This window comes from Nyctibius grandis, chromosome 3 (assembly GCF_013368605.1).
Source record: "Nyctibius grandis isolate bNycGra1 chromosome 3, bNycGra1.pri, whole genome shotgun sequence".
NCBI classification, from domain to species: Eukaryota; Metazoa; Chordata; class Aves; order Nyctibiiformes; family Nyctibiidae; genus Nyctibius; species Nyctibius grandis.
This window is the reverse complement of record NC_090660.1, coordinates 85,375,505-85,398,414: the sequence shown is the minus strand read 5'-3', so window position 1 is coordinate 85,398,414 and position 22,910 is coordinate 85,375,505. Positions and strand designations below refer to the sequence as shown.

The window sequence follows — 22,910 nt, the reverse complement described above, 5'->3', positions numbered from 1 at the left end:
GAAATAGCAGGAGCAGGCTCCAAAACCATGTATGGCATTCGAGGACAATTACTCTGAGTTTAACTTGTTACATTCATCAGACCATCTGAGAGAACAAGTAGCTAATATCTGGAAAAGAGAGATGGACGTAAGCAAGGGAAAAATGTATTAAACTGGTTATCACCTACACAGGAGTGAAAAAAAAAAAAAAAGAGAGATTGTTAATTTACTGCCTGGATGACAGCCAACAGAGGAGGCAAGAAAAGATTATAAATTGCTATAAAACCAATATTGCTACTGGGCACATGATTTTAAGTATCAAGACACAACTTCTGAAAATGGTTTGGAGCTCTTCTTTATACACGCTGGCTGTCACGGCAGGCAGTGGATGAAGAGTCCCTGTTACAGCCTGCTCAGGCTTTCTGTATTGAGGAGGATTTACATTTTGCAGGTGCATCTGATGATTCCTGTAATTCTTCCCTGCCTCTGCAGAACACAGGCAGCGGGCACAGGTATGATGCAGTATAGCTGAGAATATCCCTCTTCTTCCTCATGTGCTACTGTGAAACATTTAATTTGGCCCTAACTCTTTGAATGCAGTTTCAGATCAAAAAGAGGGAAGGGAGATTTAAATTAAATAATACTGCTCTAACTAAAACATACAGGGAAACTAAAAATCGGATTGTAACTACCTCAATGATTGCAGCAGACACGCAAGGATGCTTTCACCAGGAATGCAGAAACCCTCCGCCCAGAAGCTACAGGTTTTTAGAACTCTCCAGGTACTCCCTGCTCCCACAGCAAAGGAGACAGGCTTAACTTGCATCCTTGTCAACAGGTTTCTTTCTCCAACAGGCAAGTCCTACCTCAGGCAAGAGTCACAAATATAACGTTTTTTACTTATTGCAGTGAAAAGCCACCGCCACAACACTTCTGGAAACAAAAGCTGCAGAAGTACTTTGCCCCAATCCAAACAGTAGGCTCTGATTTCAGCTTTTGAGGGTTGATTTGAGCTATAAAAGCAAATAGAAAACCCATCGTATCTCTAACTTAACTGAAAAGTCATTTTAGAAATAAAAACCAGAAGCATTTCATCCTCATCAGTACCATCCAAATGAAATATCCTCAAGTTGCAAAAATTTCCCCTACACACACACAATTTCTTTCCGACATTATTCCAGTGAAACCTGCACATGCTGCAAGCACACACGTCTGCTCTCCAGGAACTTTCCCTCTGAGAACTTTTCCACCGAGGTTTTCCCCCTTTGTTTTCAGATTAGGAGCTACCTTCCCCTCTACAGTATTGAGGAACAGCAGTTTACATCCCAAGAGGCTTCCCTGAAACTCCCTGAGAAGGGCTGTACCCAAGAGGTGCCAAACCAGGGCCTCATCAAAAGGAGCACCTCTCCTATGGAGAGAGGCTGAGAGAGTTCGGGCTGTTCAGCCTGGAGAAGAGAAGGCTCCAGGGAGACCTCATAGTAGCCTTCCAGTACCTGAAGGGGGCCTATAGGAAAGCAGGAGAAGGACTTTTTACAAGGGCATGGAGTGATAGGATGAGGGGAAATGGTTTTAAATGGAAAGAGGGTAGATTTAGATTAGATATTAGGCAGAAATTCCTTAGCATGAGGGTAGTGAGACACTGGAACAGGTTGCCCAGAGAAGCTGTGGATGCCCCCTCCCTGGCAGTGTTCAAGGCCAGATTGGATGGGGCTTTGAGCAACCTGGTCTAGTGGAAAGGTGTCCCTGCCTGTGGCAGGGGGGTTGGAACCAGATGATCTTTAAGGTCCCTTCTAGCCCAAACCATTCTATGATTCGGCCACATCTTCACCCTTGTCTGTCCTACTCCCTTCTGGGCCGTGCAACCCCACCAGCTCAACGTGGCCACCTAAGGAAAGACAAATAAAGCAAGTTGTCAGGTCACACCTGATACTCTTCTTCCTCTTAACCCAGTTCCCACAGATTTTTTTTTTTTGTATTTAGGTATGCTGGTCTCTCTGGGGAGCCCCTGGCTACATGCACGTTGGATTGCTAAAGCCAAACCAGACATTGACACAGCTAAGAGAGGAGCACATCCATACTGTGAACAAGCAGAGACTACGCTTAGGTTTGATTAATGCTAAGACAGAGCTGTAGAGTAGAAAAAAAAATGTACTGCATGATCCAGAGCCCTTCTAATTTCAGCAACGTTTGAATTCTTGCATAATTTTTGCTCTCCTGCTCATAGATCCTGACCAGGATCTTCTAAGAATATCACTCCCTGCAATATTTAATCTGTTTTCTGAATTTACACAACGCAAGGGCTGAAAGAACAATAAAAGCTCTTTATGCCATCGGTTGCATAAAATTTCAGGGTGTTCAGGCTTCTTGATGCTGCCCCAGAATCTTTGCTGTACTTTTTCAACATTAATTGGATTTTTATCTTAAATTACATACCTTGGGGAAGAAGGGCAAGACAGAACAGAGAACAGGACAAGACTAACTTTCCTACTCGTTTATACATTAAAAAACCCAAACTCTAGCATCTGGGCTTTGGATCAGCTTTTAAGAAAATTAATCTGTACGTAAAAGCTCCAAAGTGAAAAAAACTGAAACATTAACATCAGTTACAGTTAACTCCTTAGCTCGAGCTGCTAAAACAAACAAGGCCAAGGCCAAGGCACACACACACTGCCGTTTCCTTTTTTGTAATTGCTTAAATTCATAACATCAATAAGCACAGGCAGCTCAGAGTCAACAAACAACTGCTTAAAAAGACAGGTAAAGCCATGTTACAGGCATGTGCTCAAGGCTTCCTTCCAGCGAAAGGCTTATCCGCTGAGTCCAGTTGTGGGTACAAATACTAACCAGTGTGTCATCTTGCCCCTCCACCTGCTGTGGGGTGAAGGATTCAGTAGATGAGGACATAGACAGGTGTTGCTTTTCTTTGCAGCCTGAACGGAGATTGCCACTTTCTGAGCCCATATTGGCTCATACCGTAGGAGCAGGTGTCCAGAGGATGGGGCCAGACTCTTCTCAGTGGTGCCCAGTGACAGGACAAGGGGCAACAGGCACAAACTGAAACATGACAGCCAGCTAAACATGAGCCAGCAGTGTGCCCAGGTGGCCAAGAAGGCCAATGGCATCCTGGCCTCTATTAGGAATAGTGTAGCCAGCCGGTCTAGGGAAGTGATTATCCCTCTGTACTTGGCACTGCTTTGGCAGGGGTTGGACTAGATGATCTCCAGAGGTCCCTTCCAACCCCAACCATTCTGTCGGGAAAAAAAGCACTTTGAAAAACATTCTTTGATCAGACAATGAATACAATCCTTGATAATTTTTTTTTTCTTTTCATTCTCAAGTCCAGTTAAAAACCAACTGCTCGGCACCTTTAGATCCCTTCCTGACTGATTTAAAATATTTTTTTATTCCAAAAATTGGTACCTTAGGCTTCTCTACCTCATACATCCACCAACACCATACATAAACTGTATCTTCCTCCGTCACAGTATTTGCTCCCCACAGCTCAGGGCTATGAGCACACACCGCTGCCTACGCATCAGGCAACCTAAACCATTTTGATTGCACTCATCTGGCACCCTCTCCTATGTATAGGAACAGCACTATGCAGGAGGGGCACTATATGGATTGCAAAAGAGGGCAGTAGCCCCTCCAGCCTAATGCAGAAGTACACTGCCTCACTGCACAGACCCCTTAGTCTTCTCCCCTCTTGTGACTGTGAATGAGCTTTGTACCCCATTGCCTGCTGGAGTTTTTACAGCACTAACATTGAGCAGTGCCAGTCAAGCCTTAATGAAGACAAGTGCTACAAAAAGCCTTTCCAGTTGGAGTAGGTGAGCGTGTTTTGATTTTAAAACAGGCTGAGGGGTCTGTTAGGGTTAACTACAGCTACCTGATACACTAACTTGAAAGCAAAGGGAAACATTACTGCAAAGAAACTTTCTACATTTAACTAGCTACTGCAAGGTGACCTGAACTCTGTAGTGTGTGAGGTTTCCCAAGCAGCTTGGCAAGCCCCAGGGCTGGCACAGGCAGCATCCTCACACCTCCGGTTACAATGACAAGGCAGTGAAACCACTAATCCAGGGATCCACCCGCTCTCCTTTGATCCATGGTCAGCCCAGGGACTAAATACACACATCCCTTTTAAGAAATAAACATAAATATTCGGATGCAAGACGAATGCTTGTGGTGGTTTTTATTTTAAACACTGCCTCCAGTTGCCATGATCTTCATCATGGGAGACATACGGCTAGTTAGCAGTCCAGAGAAACTTGGCCTTAAGAGCTGATCTGAGCTCTAATGCCATTTTGCAAGGGCTTTGTCCTTCACTGGGAGTGGGGGGAACAAAACAAAAAACCAAACCACCTCCAGGCACCAGAATGAAGGTTTCATCGTCACTTATTTTTCCCCTCCAACATCAACAAGATTCTGCAGAGGCCTTGCCAGCATCCCACAGTTACAGCTCCTTTTATGTAACTTTTGCTCACAAGTGTTGTAATCACTCCTCCTAGATCATGTTCCATATGATAAAAGGGTGAGCCACTGCTGCAAACAGAACTCCTTTCATCACCAAAACAGTGTGCTTGAAAAATACAAGCAGCTGAAGGGTTTTCATCTTTTCAATCCTAGAAAACAGCACATCATCACCTTTTATAAGTACTTCTGCTTAATATGCACATATTACATATTTGACTTAATTAATAAAATCAGGACAATAGACTCAATTCTGAATTTCAAGCCACACTGTTACTATCATCCAGGGCAAAGTAAGAATCTAAGGATGCACAAAACAAGAAAAGCCATTTACTACTGCAGGCAATGGCAACACTAAGAACATCTTCACCAAAATTAGTGCTCTGCCATACTACGGCAAGTACAAATTGATCCATCATCTTAACCCTAGCACAGAACAAGGGAGAATATGAATAATCTTCTTTTTATGGATGCAGAACAGGATTACAAAGCCATTATGTGACTTGTTATAGCAGAAGCTTCAGACTGTAAATTAGTGTGTATCTATCTCTCCAGCTCACTACCTTAACCATCAAGGCAAAGCATTCTTCCTCCCTGATAAGGTACACAGTGACACAAACACAGAAAGAATCTTATGTTGTATTGCAAACAATATGCTATTCTGAAATTAAAGCCTCTCAGTTTTCCTAATGTGACAATTAGATGACAGAACGAAGCGACAGGTCCAGTTTCTCATTAAATCACTAGCAACACCACATTATTGAGTCATGTTGAGAAAGGAGCTGTTGCCAAGACCAAAGCGATATGAATGAAAGATGAAGCATTTTAGAAGCATTTGATTTCATATTCCTGGCTGTCCTGCTGACTGTTCATGCAGCTGGAGCAAAATCAAAAGGCACACACTTGACATGCTTTTCTATCTGGTGTATTTAGTACGGACCAAGACTTTCCAGCTCAAGGAGCACAACAAATTCATGTATCAAGTCCATGATCTTCTTTGGTGCCTCTATGGTAACAAACAGGAGAAGTGCAGTCAGATGAATGATGAAGATGAGAAAAGTCATTCAGAGGATGCTCAATGTGTCTCCAAATCAGCTGAGATAAGAGCCTCAAAAGGAATTTTGACAGCTGTGCACATCTGGCTTGACAGATAGAGGGTATTGCAGAATACCAAGCTTACCTCTGGAAAAGTAAATGATCTCTATCAATCCCATGAAATTTGAGGGTAAGTAGAAGGATACTTCCTCCCAGAGGACAATAATGAATCATCAAGTATACAAAAAAAGCTATAAAATGATAATAGCCCAGGAAGGACACAGACTGTCAAAACTCACGGTGATCAACAAAGAAAATGCATTTACGATTTTGCAACCGATCAGAGAAGACAAGATTCCCACCCAAAAGCAGGCCATTTTCTTGAGTACTTTTATCAACAGCAGGAGGTGGTGTTACAGTGCAGCTGTCAGATGTTTCCCAGAGACATGCAGATCACAAGGCTTGTCTTAAGCTGAAGTATGATTTAGCAAAACAGAGACAGTAATAGAGATTAAAACTTTAATTTAAAACTTTGCCAACAAAAATTGATTACAAAAAGGGAAATTATCTGTATAAAATAAGAAAGGAGGTACTCATTTAACAAGAGACTGCCATTGTCAGTGTATGCTGGAGGACAAACAGTGCTTCAGGTCAAGTGACAAGTGACAGGAAAACAAACTGAGCTTATAACACAAAATTCTGAAGTAAATTTTCCATAAACCAAGTAAATTGACTTGAAGCAGGTCAAAAGCTAATCCAGACTAATAGAAGTCTATCTTCCTTGCAAACCTTTTCCTCTTAATTTATAGGAGGATGCACTAGAAAGCAAGACCCAGCACAGTGCACTGGGCCAGGACGACGACTTTTGCCATCCTTCCCTCACTCAAGCCTTCCTTCTGGCCTTCTGTACAAAGATGTTCTGCAATTTGAGTGTGCCAGGACTTTAGCTGAGTCACAAACTATTGCATCTTCACTTAACAGTTAGGTCCTGACTCAAAATAAAGACAAATGCTTTGGAGACAGTGGTATTAGTATGACTAAAAACACTTGACTGCATCATGACTCCTATAAAAATGATGGCTCTCAGACTTGTCACGTTAGCATCAAGTAACAGCTGTCGGTCAACAACAGATTAGTATTTACAACACTGCAGTCCTCTACCTACCATTTTATACAAAGAAAGAGACAAAAGCATCTTTAAAACTTATCACTGAATGGACAAAAATGGCAGGTGATTTCTGAACTCCAAGTTCCTGTAAAACCTAAGCACATAATATGATCATTACCAGTTTTCTACATTTTTCCACAAGTTGGATCAACAAAACTGAGTTGCAATGAAGAAATGGAGCATGCATTTTTTTTTTCAAGCAAGCCAGCTGAAAACTTCCAGTCCAGCTGCTTGTTTTCCACCCAGTTTCACATCAAGTAGTATTTACAGGTTTTTAAACCTTCAGAACCCAGGTTTAGTGAAGAAACAAAGTAGTAATAAAAATATTTTGGCCCAGACTCACTTCACTTACTTATAGATACCTGAGATACCTAAGTTGAGACAGAACAGCCTTCTGTGCCCTACCTACCCAGTAAAAAGACAGACAAATGCTGAAGGGAAATTCAGTCGAAGACTTTAATCTCATCCTAGTGATGGTGCTCTTCTTCCTCTAACTATAAAATAAAAAGGAAGCAACTATATTCCAACTCAGAAGTCTTGGTTAAGCTTAGAGTAATTGCGTTCCTAGCTTAAGTGTCGTCGTTTATGTTAACCTAAGCCTTACCTTGCTCACTAGCAGCTCCCACCTAGGGGAGTCAGGGCCATCTACCTTTTAAGAATGCTATGAGACATGTATGAGTCCTCCTTACAGATGGGAAAACTGCAATAAGTAAGAAGTTTGCTCAAGTCCATGCGGTGAGTCAGTAACAAGCTAGCATTACAGCTTCCTGGATCTTAGCCCTGTGCTCTACCCACAGGAACCCAGTACGAGGAAAACTACTGTACAGAATCATTCCCTTTTCCATGTCAAAAAGTTTTACCAAAAAAGTACACATACTAATAAACAGTCTACATCATTCCTTATTTGACAATGAAAGAGTCCTGTAATAAAGCAATCTGTTCTATTGTATTTTGACCCTGGAAAAGTTTATTTCCAGCTTTGATTCTTTGATGTCTTAAAGCTTTTTAGAGAAAGTTGAAGATTCAGTTAACAAACATAATGCTGCAGTCAGTACCCTTTACATTAACCACGATACGTTACATTTTCTAGTTTAAGTAGTATTTGTGCTACCCAATTTTGCAATCAAAATAGAAACCTTGAAGCCAAGAATTCACAGATCTCAGGGGAAAAAAAACAAGCCAGACAACTTCAGTTTAAACAGAGCAAGCCTTGTAACACGCCATGAAGAGTTCAGAGATTTCAATTCTGTGAATATCCGTTATTCCCATTTCAAATGAAAGCCCTCTTATCCTTAGTCTTGCTCAGCCCATGCTGGAGCTGGTAGGACAAATGCTGCATAGCAAGACAAAACTCCCCTCAAAACACAGCTTAATAATGGAAATGAAACATTTGCACTTCGCTTTATGAATGCAGCAGAGATATATCACTTGAATAACATTTTCGAAGACCCTGGGACTTAAACCCAGCTATAGAAAAAGTCGTCTTCCTAAACTTTGGGGTTAGTTTGATCCATCTGCCTCACACTGGATTCTTACCTTACCACAGCCAACAAAGCTTTTAATGTACCAGGCGAGACAGAACACCATTAGCTTGTTCCATCACATCACGGAACAAGACAGCATAATGGATGCCCGTTGCAATAGACAGACAATACTGTACAAAGAAGGCTTTTTTTAATGGCAGAATCAAATTGGACACTACTGGCTAACCTGGAGCAAGATCTACATTTTTCCCTTCTGGAGCTTTTGATTTTCTCTTGAACAAGAAACATTCTTTCTATTCAGTTAAATCCAACAGTACTACAGAGAGCTCAATTCTCAAGCATGCTCTGCACCAGGAAGGGTCGGTTCTACGTCTCTTCAAACTGAAGAGTTGCTGTTTTCCAACGGCAGTTCTTCTTCACTGGTCACCAAGCCGGAAACCTTGGCCCCAGTTGTGTCTTCCACCACCCTGCTGATCTTCTGCAGCTCTTCTCATGCTAGCAGGTGGGACACCAAACCCCGACACTCCTCCTCTTCTATTTGGCAGCCAGCGGTACCTAGGACAAACCAGGAGAGAAGGAGAGAGTTTGAGAAACAGCTGTACCTTGGGGGTAAATGCTAGAATATTTTTCCATGCACTTCCTTTTAGCTGCTAGACTTCGCGATAAAACTGGATTTTCACAGCAGTACTTCACAGAATTCTTTCCAAATCTAAGCCCTCAGCACATTGAGAAATGGGAATTCTGGGGAACTTCCAACTCTGGGATATGGTTAGATACAATAATGAAACACAGGAAAAGAACCCACATAAGGGAGTCTCATTGGTGAAGAACAAATGCTGTGATACAAACTTAATTCCCCTAACTTCTCTCCTTTTTTTTCCAAGGGAAATAATAAAAAAATCCAAATAACTTCTGACTATCTCTCCCTCTTCAACAGTTACAAAGCTCCTGTTATCACAGCATCTAACCATCTCACTGCTCTCCAAGTAAACATTCCTGAGGAACTAAGGACCAAAGAGACTAAGGGAAACAAGCTCAAGCAACTAGCTTGTCTGAAATCAAAGCTCAAGTGACCTGGCCAGAGCAAATCAGAACTCTAAGACTTTACCATCCAACTTAGGCTACCATCTAAATAGAGTGATCTAAAATACAGCTTCTGCATGTTGCAAGGGATGCCATCAATTAAATCATTTCAACTCTACAATAGTTACACTGAGCTCCTGCAAATCCTTTGCTGAATTTGACCGCTAAAATCTGAGGCCTGGACATAAAACCCAGACTCCTTTCTACAAGAAAAATGATCTTGTAGAGAAAAAGTTCTTCATTATTATATGAAAAGTATCTATAATTAATCACAGCATCTTTTTTTTTAACAAAATATTACAGTGCAAAGAGATGTTTAGAGATGTCTGTAGTACTTCTGTTCCTGCTTCCCAAATACAAGAGAAAAATTAAATACATATATGAGGAACCAAGAGAATTGCACATAACAAGACTGATGGCAGTTTCAGAGCTGTTACTACCTTGAAAGACATTTTAAAACAGCATGTCTTCTAATCTTTATGGAAAATTAGGTTTACCAGGAGGGCTTGCTTGCAAACACAAAAGTACAATATAAAGCTTCCCTACTCATTAAAACTTGTACAGAAAGTATAACTGTAGTTCAACTTTGCATCTTATAATTAACAATTTACACTATAAAAGGGGTTAACTAAGTTGCTAACTAAAGTTTGGTAGAGAAAGAATATTTACAACCCAAAAGGATGAGGACAAGAACAACTGAAGCTACAAGCTTTGGCTTCTGATGTAGCATTTCAATGCCAAAACAATGAACAGATCACAAGGAAAAGCACTTCAGAAACCAAGACCTGCAGTCTCAGTCAAGGCGACTGGTACTGACTGCAAAGCAGAATACATATTATAGTCCTGAACAAGTCTGCAACTGACTCCTATTATTGTTACAAGTTGCTGAACTGGTAGCTACTGTAATGACACATGGAAGTACAGATAAAATATAATTTACAGGAGAAACAGGTTTTTTCATACTGTCTGGTAATTGTTAGGGAGTTCTCTGTACTACAGCTCAATTCACTAGCAGAACTATGACTTCTGCTCTCTTAAGAGTGGGTAAAGGCCACAAGCCATCCATAGGGGTAACAAAGAACTCTCACATGGTCCATTTACAAGAAACTCAACATTTTTGATTTTGAGCAGCACAGTCACAGAATCATTTTGGTTGGAAAGGACCTTTAAGATCATTGAGTCCAACCGTTAACCTAACACTACCAAGTCCACCACTAAACCATGTCCCTAAGCACCACATCTACTCGTCTTTTAAATACCTCCAGGGATGGTGACTCCACCACTTCCCTGGGCAGCCTGTTCCACTGCTTGACAACCCTTTCCATGAAGAAATTTTTCCTGATATCCAATCTAAACCTCCCCTGGCACAACTTGAGGCCATTTCCTCTCGTCCTATCACTTGTTACCTGAGAGAAGAGACCAACACCCACCTTGCTATAACCTCCTTTCAGGTACTTGTAGACAGCAGTAAGGTCTCCCCTGAGCCTCCTTTTTTCCAGGCTAAACAAGCCCAGTTCCCTCAGCCACTCCTCATAAGACTTGTTCTCCAGACCCTTCACCAGCTTCGTTGCCCTTCTCTGGACTCGCTCCAGCACCTCAATGTCTTCCTTGTAGTAAGGGAACAGTCAATACGATAGTCTGAAGCAGGTTGATTTAGCAAAGTATTTTACACCTTACAATCCCAGCAAATATCTGTTTGATGAACAAGGCAGAAAATTGGACCAAACAAACAGGGAGCTAAAGAGTAAAGCCAGCTTACAGGAACTGAGGTGTGGACAGAAAATTCCTTCCTCCCAAATCCATTGGATATTTAAACATCAAGAAGAAATACAGGTGTCCAACCAGATTTCCGATCAGCTCATTGATGACTCTGCAAGGCAAAAGAAAAAGAGTTGTTCCACATGCTGTCTTCTCTGAAAATAAATGAGTGACCGTCTTCTGACAGTTACTACTCTTCGCCTGCCACAGGCATTGCCAGGGCCATGAGCCACAGAAAATATCCCTTCCTTCAGCATTTTGCAGCTACTTCTAAAGAAGTGCCAAACTTCAGTGCCAATACATCAACAGGCTGTTCCACCCTCCTTCCAAGCCTTCTCTACAGTCTGTACTGAAAATGCAATTAAATACTTGTTTACATCAGGGAATTAGACCGTACAGCTATTAGTGTCTAAAATAATAGTCTGCAGAGCTTGAGAAGTTACTGCTGTTTTCACTGGACAACCTGTCTCCTACTGTACTGGACTGTTTTGTGCCCAATTTTGTAAAAACACTTCTGAATGGAGGCCCTTGAGTATCTTCCATCATGCATAGAAACAGCAGGTATCTAACAGCAAGCAGTCTTCTCAAGTAACGGATGAGTCAGTAGGAGGCACAGCCAGAAAATGGAATTTGGTTTTGCTGTGCTATCTCCTCCTTCTATAAATCAACCACATAACTTTTTATTGTCACTAACTGTGTTACAGCGGCACCAACAGGCCCCAACCAACACAGGGCACCAATGGGAAAGACCATGCACAGAGGAGATTTCTGCATCATGGAGTTTAGTCAAAGAAAGCCAAGACAGACCAACGAATTCAGCAGGTGCTAATATGGCACTCTGTGGGCTTATTATTGCCATTTTCCCTTGTTTCACAAGCTAAAAAAATATCACACTGGGTGAGATTGTGAGGGAAAGAAGTAACAGCACTATTAGAGTCAAGCTAAATTTGTTTCCAAAACCAGTAATGATGGCTGGTCATATGGGATGACATTTTTCTTTATTGTCCATTACTCTTTTAGTAAGGAAAAGGCCTAATGCATAGACCTACCAGAAAATAAACCAAATTCTTATTACTTTCCCCTCACCTGCATTCTCTAGTTCTTACTGCACCATGTGACAAAGCATGATCAGTCAGATTATTCATCTTTAAGCCTCTTATTTTAACATTGCTTCTAAATTCAACAATAAATTCAATAGCTGTAAAAGCACATTTAACTTCAAATTGGCCATATAAGCAAATACGTACGATCCACCAATGATGTAGTTGAATCCCAGAATAACCCATGGAAGGTAACAGGCCTGAAAAAGAACGCAATGGAGATAGGGAAGTTGTAAGTACAAGTTAAGGATATAAACCTGCTCAACTTCCCACTGCACTAATAAGCATGATTATAATCTCAATGTTTTAGGCATTACACAAATCCTGATATACTAAATTAAGCAGGTTCTACCTAACAAGGTAGGAGACTCCAAACTGAGTGACCACTAACATTTTTAGACAAGTCATACTCACTTAAACATTGTAAGTAGATGCGTCTTTTGCACTCTATGTTCCACAGCAAGCTTACATCTGAAACAAAGTCCTAATATTTCTGATTTTTAAAACGTCTGGAAACAACGATCAAAAGAGTTTTCACTACAAGATCTGTCAGAAACAGACGAGGTTGCACAGGAAAGAACAATTTAAAATATTAAAATTTTGTCACTGCGGTGTCACTACATCCAGCTTTTATCCAATTAATGTTTATCAGGAATTTTTTCCTCTTTTCAGATCGATTAATTTAAGTTGTCAGGACATCTTTTCAGTAAAGCCACACTGAGTGACACCATATGGAAGACCATGAAGAAATTTGTCTTTGCTGCATCTCAAGGAGTATATAGCTATGTGAAAGCATGGGACATCTTTAATAAGAGAAAATATTTCTATTTTGCCCCTCACCCCCTTCACATGCATCTTCCGGGCAGAAACCTTTCCAATATCCTGTCCGACATACCTTAAATCTTGTTCCAAACCAAAACGATACAATCATGTCTCTGTTCAGCTGGGCCCACACATAAAGTACAGACATAATGAGTGGAATCATCAGCAACTGCAATGTTAAAAAGAAGAAAAAAAAAAAAAAGGCAAAAGGTTACTATCACTTTCACAGAAGCCCAAGAAACTTAAACAGGCAACAGGATCTATAATCTTAAAAAATGGCTTGTAAGCACGATACATCAGCAGAATCTTTAAAGATTGCCCCAGAATCTTTGCCACCATGTGTCATGGATCTTTTCAAAAGCTATTGAGAAAGCTAAGCAGGAGAACATACTTGGTCATTCTTTTTGCAAGACCATGCCAAAGCAAAGGGCTCCAACTTGCAACAAGTAAAAGAACAGCTATGGTGAACTCCTCTGCTCCCAGCTGCTTGGTAGCACACCTACAGCAGAGTCAGCGACATATTTGTGCCACAGTCATTTCCGTTCACAACCCAGGGTACTAACCCAAACACATTCATTTAGGGCTAAACTAACACGCCAGATGAAGTGTTCCTCCATCGAACCGCCAGCTACGTCCCCCTCAGAGCACCACAGAGGGAAGGTGCACCAGTAAATCACCATTTCAGAGTATCGCAGCCAGTCTTGGCAAAGCCACCTTGGTAGAGCTCAGAGTGAACCCATGCTTCATGCCAGGAGATGAGACTGTTTTGAACACCTCCTTACTGTTAGCTGATTGGACTATTTCTAGTGAAACAAATATAAAGCACTATTTTAGCTATCTGCTGATTTCTAAACTGAAGACAGACTGTGCCAGCAACATTTCCATGGTTTAACACTATGAACCAGCTCATGTGTTTGGCAAAGAGCTTAAAACTCATCCCTTCGGGTTTAACAGGTTCCATGTTAAAACTGGCACACCAGCATCAGTCCACCCTTCCCCTAGCCCTATGGTGCACCAGCAGTCTGACTCGTCACACAAGCACCTTAGGATCTTTATTAAAACCATTTTTATTCTACTGGAAAAACAAAGTAATATCTAATTTCTGACAGTATTTGACATGGGAATAGAAGCCCAACTATCTTACTCTCTCTCTCTCACTTTCAAGCAAGCCAGTCAACATAAGCAAAAAAACCTTATTTCTAAGGAAAACACATTTGTACATCAAACACCTGATTATCTTTTAAGCAATATTTTTTCTGCAGATATAAAACCATTTTAAGTACCTTTTTAAAAAGATACAAATCAACACAATCAGTCTAAAATTCATACAATGTATGGGTGACTTCAGCATGCTTTTGAAGAATTTTGTGGTGTCTTCCCCACAGCAAAAAAAGTTTACATGAGAAGTTCAGGCTTTGGGTGACAGGGACAAAATAAAATGAGAACAGCAGAGGCAGGCTGAAGACATGCAGTCATCTGATATTCTCTTGTGTCCAAGAAACACTCCCCCATTTCCCCCCTTAATATTTGGGGAGATAAGAACTACCTCATTGAAACTGGTTCTTCAGACCACTATTTTAATCATTCTTGTGACGATTTTGCACTTCACAGTTCTGATCTGAATCTGAAGCTGCATTTTCCACAAAAGCATCTTCTGTCAGCAAGGAAAGGGCACAGTGAATTTGAGAAGACTAATGAACCCAAGAATCATTTTTAGATAAAAAAGAATGCAGATCCACATTCATTAGAGGAAACAGTGCACAGGTGACATCTTGTGTCCATTTTAGTAAAAGGCTGAACACTTCCTGACTGCATAAAGAGCCAATTTTCATTTGACTCCCTAACTAGGGTAGGAGTGGCAGAGTCAGATACAGGCTTGTGACATTAGTTGATGCTAACCCAAACTAAAAACCAAACAATAAACACACAGCAGTCCATTTGGATATAACCTAAACCGGCCCAGGTTAACTATGTTCTGCAGTTATGTCGATAATGCTCTCTATAAAGTCATTAAGGAGTCAGAAAGTTCCAAAAAATTATTTAAGAAACTGCACTGCACTTACCTGCATGTCCATTGCCAAGCCAGTTATCTGTCATTGCACCACTAAGGAAAACACAGCAGAACCTGATAGACTAGAATGCCAAAAAGAAGCCGCTCATACACTGAAAACACATGCAAAGGCCTTTAATGTTTAAAATTAAGACAGCGTTCCTGTGTAGTATTAAGTTAACCACTCGAAAAAATGAAAAATGGCCGATGATCTAGAGACTTACACACTTGGTTTCAATAATTGCTTTTCAGTAGCCTTTCAAGCTACCACCTCAAGTCATTACCGCAAGGGCTGATGGATGCACTGGCCTTCCCTCCATGACAAAACTGGCCAACTACAAACTCAATGAGTCCTTGCATAAAAGCATGTTACAGGTTTAACAGCTGGATTCTTTCATTAGTTTTTTAAAGACTAAAATGTTGCTTTTCTAACTAAAGAAATACCAGCCTTTAAAAAAAAAAAATCAATATATTGCCACTGAGTCATAGAAAATTAATAATTTCTTGAAGTGCATCAATGCAGGCTTTTAATACTACTCTCCTACCTTGGAACCCAAAGGATCTACTTGCTGCAGTAACTGCTGAGCAGAAACAACTGCTGAAGAATTTTGCTATGATTAGAATGCTTTTAACAGTCCATGAATGTGTATAAAATGGCACCAAGCATTTTCCCAGACCATGCATCCAGGTTCTCCTTACATCATAGAGGGAACAAGTGACTGGAAGCTTTTAAATGACCAGTTTGAAAGTCAAGTCACAATCAGATTCATCTAATAGCTCACAGCCAACAGCCTGCAACCACAACAAAGCTGATGGTTTTCTTAACAACATAACTAAACCCATGTTGTTTTCATGTCACTGCTGTGGCTCAGCAGGACTAGCAAGAATAGCAATTCCCTCCATACAGTGCAATGCGACTAGAGATAGTTAATCTATTGATAAAGGTGACAGCATTTCTACACATTAGCTTTCCTGGCTGTTTCTGGTTCACACTGATGTCACCATTCCCTTTTTTCCACATGCTGTGACACTGCAACTTGCTACAAGGAGGCAGCAACAGCATAAACAGAATGGGAGCGCCTCCAAGGATGAAGGTTCCAAAACCTCTCTGGGCAAACTGTTTGACTGCACTTTCTTACATTTAAACGGGATTTTCTGTGTTTCATTTTGTGCCTGTTGCCTCTTGTGCCACCACTGACAGGAGTCTGGCTCCATCTGCTTTACTCCCTCCCCCATCAGGTATTTATCCACACGTATAAGACACCCGTGAGCCTCCTGTTCTCCAGGCTGCACAATCCCAGCTCTCTCAGCCTCTCCTCACATGACAGATGCTCCAACCCTTTAATCATCTTCATGGCCCTTCACTGGGCTCATTCCAGAATGTCCATGCCACTCCTCTACTTGGAAGCCCAGAGCTGGATGTAGCCCCCTACATGTGTCTCACAAGGACTGAGCAGAAAAGAGCCATCACCTCCCTCAACCTGCTGGCAACGCCCTGCCAAATGCAGCCTGGGAGGCTGGTGGCCACATTGATGGCTCACTGACAACCTGGTATCCAGCAGGACTCCGAGGGTCTTTTCTGCCAAGACGCTTTGCAGACTGTCAGTCCCCAGCCCGTCCTGGAGCCTGAGGCTGTTCCTCCCTAGAGGCAGGACTTTGCACTTTCTTTTGCTGAGCTTCGCAAGATTCCTCACCAGAACTCTTCTCCAGCCTCTCAAGATCCCTCTAAATGGCAGCACAACCATCTGGTGTATCAACAACTCCTCCCAGTTTTGTATCCAACACCTAAAGAAAATTCAGGTAGAACACCACAGCCCATGGAAAAATTGTTACCCAATATCCCCAAACCAACAAGCCAGCTTCTTCAGGAAGCTGTCTCAGTGCAGATAACACAACGCTGCTTTCACAGACTCAGCTGACTTGTACCCAGCAGGTAAAGGATCTCTCCACGAGGTACATGAATTTCTAACTCAGGGAATGGCAGAGATCAGACCTGTTTGCACACAGCAGCTTAAACACACTAAATTCACTCTTAGCCCATGCAGCAATCCACAGAAGTGGCTAAGTGAAGCAATACAGCGAGCACCATGGAAGCTCACACAGCATGAGCTGAGCTTTATATAAGCAGAACTCCAGTCCCCAGACTACATACCTGTATTAGAACATTTATTAGTATTCTCCCTGAAAGCCACTCGCTACCTCTCCAGGAAGATTAAAAACTCCCCTGCGAACATTTCATACATTTTAAGAGTGTTAGTTGCTAAAAGCCGGTCTTTGAACATATTTCAGGCAGAAACAGAAGAAACAAAATATTCAAAAAGTTTGATGATGAGCAGAAGGATACAACAATGCAGATCCAGTTAAACAGGAGCATGAACATGTAATCTGCTGGCCTTCCATCAAAAGCCCCTGTAAATGAAAAGAACTGTTAGGAAAGGTACTGAAATCTTGATAAGGAATTAAGACTTTTTTTTTTACTTTTAGGACTCTAAGAAAAGCTCAGTTACTAACAGTTGCCCTACATGCGATCTGCGGTTTACGATTTTTATTTTTTAAATTTTAAAAGGCCTTATAATAGAACAACGTACAGGACCAAAAAATAAGACATTCAGCCTATTGCATTAAGTGCACACACAGCAGCTCTACTTAAAAAAAGAACGCACTTTAACTCTGGAGATAAATGGTTTTAACTTCACAAGACTTCAAAATGAAGTTGGACCCCAACCTTCATAAGAAGCTGCAGGTCAGAAGCACACAATAAGGAAATATACTTGCATAGCAAAAGCATAGACACCAAGTTTAATGATCAAGTCATGTGAAAACCAGTTCTTACTTAGGCAAATTGCATCCTCTTTGCATCATCTAGTCAGAGTCAAGATATACAGTAGCTTTTACACTCCAGAAAAATTAACATACGTGACAAGGAGGGTACGCATGTGCAGCACATTCGGTTCCCTCTCCTAAGCTGAACTGCTTGCCTAATTTCCCATTTCAAACATGGGTCAATTTTTTTCAGGAAAGTGGAAACAAAAAAAAAAAAAAAAAAAAAGAGTAACATTCCCTTCAGGTCATACTAAATGAAATTATCTTTAGATGCCCAGTTGAGTTTGGGACCTGGAAGAGATAAGGGTTAAGAAACAAAACCCCTAACAACTCCTTGCAAACGTGAAAATCTTAAGCTCTTACTCTTGCAAACTGTGGTAAAAGGCTGGCACAGACCTCGGCATTTGAGCAAGACCCCTGTCAACTTTCATATAGCCCCACGCAGACAAGGAAATCCTGAGAATACTGCTGAAAGAGACCCGAACCACACAGTGACAAACACAGCGCACCACAAACAAGCTGAATTACATGCTCATAATTAAACATCAAAATGCCTAGAAAAGAGGCCACTGCTTAACGTTAGCACTATTTGGCTTCCTACAAGTATTTTACATGTCCCCAAAAATTTAAAGAAAGAAACTAGAGTAACTCAGCCTATGTAAAACAAAATTGATATTTTAGTCATTTTAAGTTTATTATTTAAGTTCAGCCATGCAAGTTACACAACATGGGGAAAAAAAAAAAAACTTTGAAAAATCTTTTGGGAAGTTTTAAAGTTGGAGAACTACATACACTGGAGTTTTCTCCTTACTGTTGCCACACAACAAATAGAAACAAATAGAGGAAGCTGACTAACCCTGTAGAAACTCCAGCACAGGAATTCCTCCAGAATAGGAAGAAATCAAAGCAAATATGCCCTTAACGTTTTTTCACTTCTCATTATCTAGGAGATTACTAAGAAGAATATTAAACAAACTATTTCAGTCGACTTTCCAACAAATATCTAAGAAAACTGAGCTACAGTCTGCCAAAAAGCTCAGCATAGGGGTGAGGTGAGCTCTAGCCCACTGGGTCCTTCAGTAGGGCCCAGGGTATAATCCAGTCACCGGGGAAGAGCTGCAGATTCATAATCTCATCATTTGTACTGCTGGGGAGTGAAGTCTGCATATTCTGCTTTCTCTGTTGATATTTGTTACCTTCTTCTCCAACAGAAACGAAACAAAAACACATCAATCTCCTTGTCCTCAGGAAGCTAGAGGTCAGCTTGTTAGGAAAGCACAAGCACAGTACAAAACCATAAAGATATTTCTCACAGCTAAATTTAAAGATAGCCTGCAACACCAGAGTATGCTCAAAAACCATGTACAACCCTGAAAATAGAAGTTTCACTTCCTCAGTTTCACAGACAAAAGGAAGCATAGACCTGCACCAATTTCCACCTGTAAACGTATTATCAGCAACTTACACACCTCCCACTTTCAGAAGGATCCAAGCGTTTTTCATAGAGAGGAAGGACCAACCTAACCAAGAACTTCATTTATACCCAGAAAAATGACTGTAATATAAAAGAAATGCATTGATTCAAACAACAACAAAATCCAGATGTGTTGGACAGCAGGAATGTAAATTTACTGATGAAAGAACTGCCTTCCTTCCATGAGACTTCTGCCACAGCATAGACAACTAGAGCATTTTGTAAGTATATATACAAGCAGTGATGTCTTATAATTTGCATATCTTAATCAGGAACTCTTACTACACATAGCTTTGCACAGTAGAATGTCGTAACTGCCAGTACTCTGATGTGATCATAATCTACTGCAGAAAGGCTCAAAGAGAAGAAGGAACCATTTCTAGCTATTAAACTACTACTTTCACTAAAAAACCCAACCAAATGCAATCTGGCACCACTCCTCCCTTCCCTGGCTACTCTTCTTACGACTTAAAAGGGATTCCACAATACTGTCTGGACAACAGGTTTACCGGGGATCTCATCTCTATCATGGGACTTGCCAAACATCACCTTGCAACGCATTTCCACTTACACCATCAGTTCTAAGACTCCATTAGAACTACACCAAAATTCTTGATCATAAAGGCTTTCAGATACTTTAATTATTTACTTCAATCGAAACAATTTTTGTGTAGCTTTAATGAACTGTACAATGCAAAATGAAACCAGTTTTGAAGCTGACTTGTAACAACAATCTCTTTTTTGAGAGAAATGATACATTATCTGGTCTCCTTTCTTCCACTCTTAATTTTTCCCCCTAACTGAAAATCCAGCTAGTTCCTTAACTTTTTCACATTTCTATTTGACAAAGGGGTACACTTCATTTGTACAAGGTATCTCTCAATTCAATATAACCGATAGAATAACACAGGTAAGCATCATTGCCTTTTAAAAAAGAAGAAAAACTGACATTGTTGTTTTCTTAAGAGGGATATACCCATTCTTACACATGCTATATCATCCTTCTGTGTTAAAGGACATCAGACACAAGAAAACAGGTAACGTCATCTTTTAGTCTCTCTCCTTAATTTCCTAAAAATCCAACAAATAAAAGCACCAGGTCCTCCTATTGAAAGGAGTATCAAGTTCAGATCCTAAATGAACAGGCTCCCTGCCAAAGGGAAGGAGCCAGTCACAGCAAAAGTTTTCAGAGCAGTTTCCCATTGACCAACAGAAGCGGACATGGAGATGAGCCATCTTTCTCACGATTCTGTCCGAATCAGCCACAACCCCATCACCACAAACGTTCCCAACAGCACCTCTATCTGACAATGCTTAGTCTCTCAACTCCGGGCAGAGTTTACCATGTGCATACAATTTAATGGATAACATACCTGTTTCTAATCGTGATGAATATTGATACAAGAAATACAAATTCACCAAGTAGAGAAATCCTGTTCCAGGTCCCACTGGGAAGAAGAAAGTTGCAGTCATTGGCCGCCAGATCTGTCCAGATTAAAAGAGAAAGATATATTTACATACTGTAAAATGAACTCACAGGTTTTTTCTTTTTGTTCATTATCAATTACTTGGAAGATCAAGGAGGAGATTAAAAAACAGTCCAAGAATCAATTACTGCGACTTCGGCAGCTTTTACAGTTATTGTTTTGTTTTTTTTTTTTAAATCTGATAAGCAAAGCTATTAAGATTACAACAGAAATCACACACAACTTCGCAGATCGCTTCCATGACATCTTCACAGTATTGAGTCTTTATCGTAGTGCAAAAGGGATAGGCTTGCAAGGATGTTACCCTGTTTTAAAAGCATCCATACAGAAACCACTCTTACCTGTTGTACAGAGGCCAAGGAATTCACACAACGACCTTTACTGTACCTTTCCAGACAGCACACGCTGCTCTGAGCATTTTGCACCTGCTTTAGAGAGTCTCCCAACTATCAGTATCAGGGACAGCCAACTGCATGGCAGCATGTAGCAAGGACAGAAAATGTCTGGCCATTTATGAAGGAGCTCTTTAACCGACAATATTTCAAATAGAGTACTGGGATCCTGAACATCACAGTTCCAGAAAGAATAACAGAACTAGAGGAAAAAACAGCCTTTTAAGCTACAAAATTTTGGGGACAATACATGAAACAAACTACAGATAGAGCTTTTTATCTTTTTTTGCACTCAGTCTTTTTCATTGAAGATATAATGAGCACATATAATAGAAATTTAAAAGCTGGGATCTTTTCCTTCACTTCCATTTTCAGTTCATCCAGTGGGCACGCTCCCCCTACACACCTGCATACCAAAACACTGAACCTGTCTCCCAATGCAAGGAAAAGGACTATGTCCAGTTTGCAACCGCTTTTGATATTGCTAATGCATCCAGACACACTGTACATCTGAAACCTCAGGACTTCAGTTGTTAGTTTATGTCAGCCATACCTAGGAACTAAAGCTGACAATACCAAACACAAGCTTTTTCAAATTCCAAGCAAGAAGCACTAAGAAGGTGCACTTCTACAGCTCTGCCTTAACATCTCCAGGGTCACTTACAGTTTAGGATGGTTGCACACCTGCCTGTAACCTCTGTTCCCAAAGTCACACCCACACAATTGCACAATGGAGGCTGGGCAAGTCACCTGAAGCCACAGACACAGGTTTTATGATTACAGAGTGCCTTGGCCCAACAACCGGTGCCAGCCAGAACAACCCCCTCCAACAAACTTCGGAAAAAAAAAAGGCACCAGAATGAAACGCAAGACGAACTACAGGGCCTGTGAAGAGCCACAGCCTGCCTTGCCTCACCCAGGGGCCCTGGCAGGGCCAGGCACCGCAGCCTGTGTCACCTTGGTGGGGAGCCCGGGGCCTAGGGAGGCAGAGCACTAGCTAAACCTGGGGCCCAGACCGCAGGCCTTATACAGGCTAAGCGGGAAGGTAGGCCCGGCTTGCCGCTGGAGGCGATCTGGGTCACTCTTAAGGGCTGCCTCGCTGCGCGGTTCCCCCCTAAGCCGGCCGCGGAGGCCGCTTGCAGCCCCCGATCCCGCAGCCCCCGGCCAGCCGCTCACTACAGCTCCCAGAAAGCCCCACGCGCCCCGCACCAGGCTCTCTGATGGCGCGGGCGCCGCAAGGGACGCCGGGACCGGTACTGCGGCCCGTACCTGGAAGCGGTTGATGAAGGCGTCGGGCCAGAGGAAGAGATAGACGGGGCTGACGAGGCCCAGCTTGCCGATGAGCGGCACCGCGATGGAGCCGGCGAACCAGTAGCGGGTGATCAGCGGGATGCTCCGGAACCAGTCCCCCAGGTCCGACATGTCGCCGCCGCGGCCTCGGTACGAACTGGCCGCTGAGGGAGAGGCAAAGCGGGGGTCCGGCCGTGCTCCGCCCGCTGCTCCCACTGCCGCTCCTGCCGCCGCCGCCCTGAGCAGGGAGGGGCGCCCCGAGTCAGACGTGGCGCCCCCGCATTCGGCCGAGCCGCCGCCACTTCCGGCTCCGCCCCCTCGGCTGCCTGGGCAACGGCACCGCCGGAAGTCCCACCTCCGGAGGGAGGGGGAGCGACCCGCCGTTGCCGGGTGACGGTGCCGCCGCTCCCGGCGGTGCCGCCGCCCGCGCGGGCTGGGCCCGCAACCGGCCCCTTTCCCCGACGCTGTATGTGGTAACGCGAGGGCGTTGGT

At 42.2% G+C, this 22,910-nt stretch overlaps 1 protein-coding gene across 2 annotated transcripts; it reads right to left on the bottom strand.

Annotated features, from left to right (window-relative positions):
• Positions 1–5,992: 5,992 nt before the first annotated feature.
• DERL1 (derlin 1) lies at positions 5,993–22,709 on the bottom strand. 2 transcript variants are annotated; one of them, XM_068396999.1, is made up of 8 exons: positions 22,398–22,709; positions 20,623–20,734; positions 17,297–17,361; positions 14,966–14,992; positions 12,976–13,071; positions 12,228–12,280; positions 10,982–11,092; positions 5,993–8,694 (listed from the first exon to the last, which is right to left on the bottom strand). In XM_068396999.1, the coding sequence occupies exons 1-8, from the start codon at positions 22,548–22,550 to the stop codon at positions 8,556–8,558; spliced, it is 756 nt and encodes a 251-aa protein (XP_068253100.1). In that variant the 5' UTR covers positions 22,551–22,709; the 3' UTR covers positions 5,993–8,555. The 2 variants fall into 2 exon arrangements, with proteins under 2 accessions (XP_068253100.1, XP_068253101.1); XM_068397000.1 differs by lacking the exon at positions 22,398–22,709 and adding an exon at positions 21,078–22,279.
• Between the last annotated feature and the right edge of the window lie 201 nt (positions 22,710–22,910).

Excerpts from the sequence above, each read along its gene's own strand:
- DERL1 (XM_068396999.1), bottom strand. The coding sequence starts at position 22,550 with ATGTCGGACCTGGGGGACTGGTTCCGGAGCATCCCGCTGATCACCCGC. Across the intron at positions 14,993-17,296 it reads TTAACTGGATCTGCATTGTT|ATAACTGGCTTGGCAATGGA; the intron begins GTATCCTTCTGC and ends GTGCAATGACAG. Across the intron at positions 8,695-10,981 it reads CTGTCCACACCTCAGTTCCT|GTACCGCTGGCTGCCAAATA; the intron begins GTAAGCTGGCTT and ends GGTTTGTCCTAG.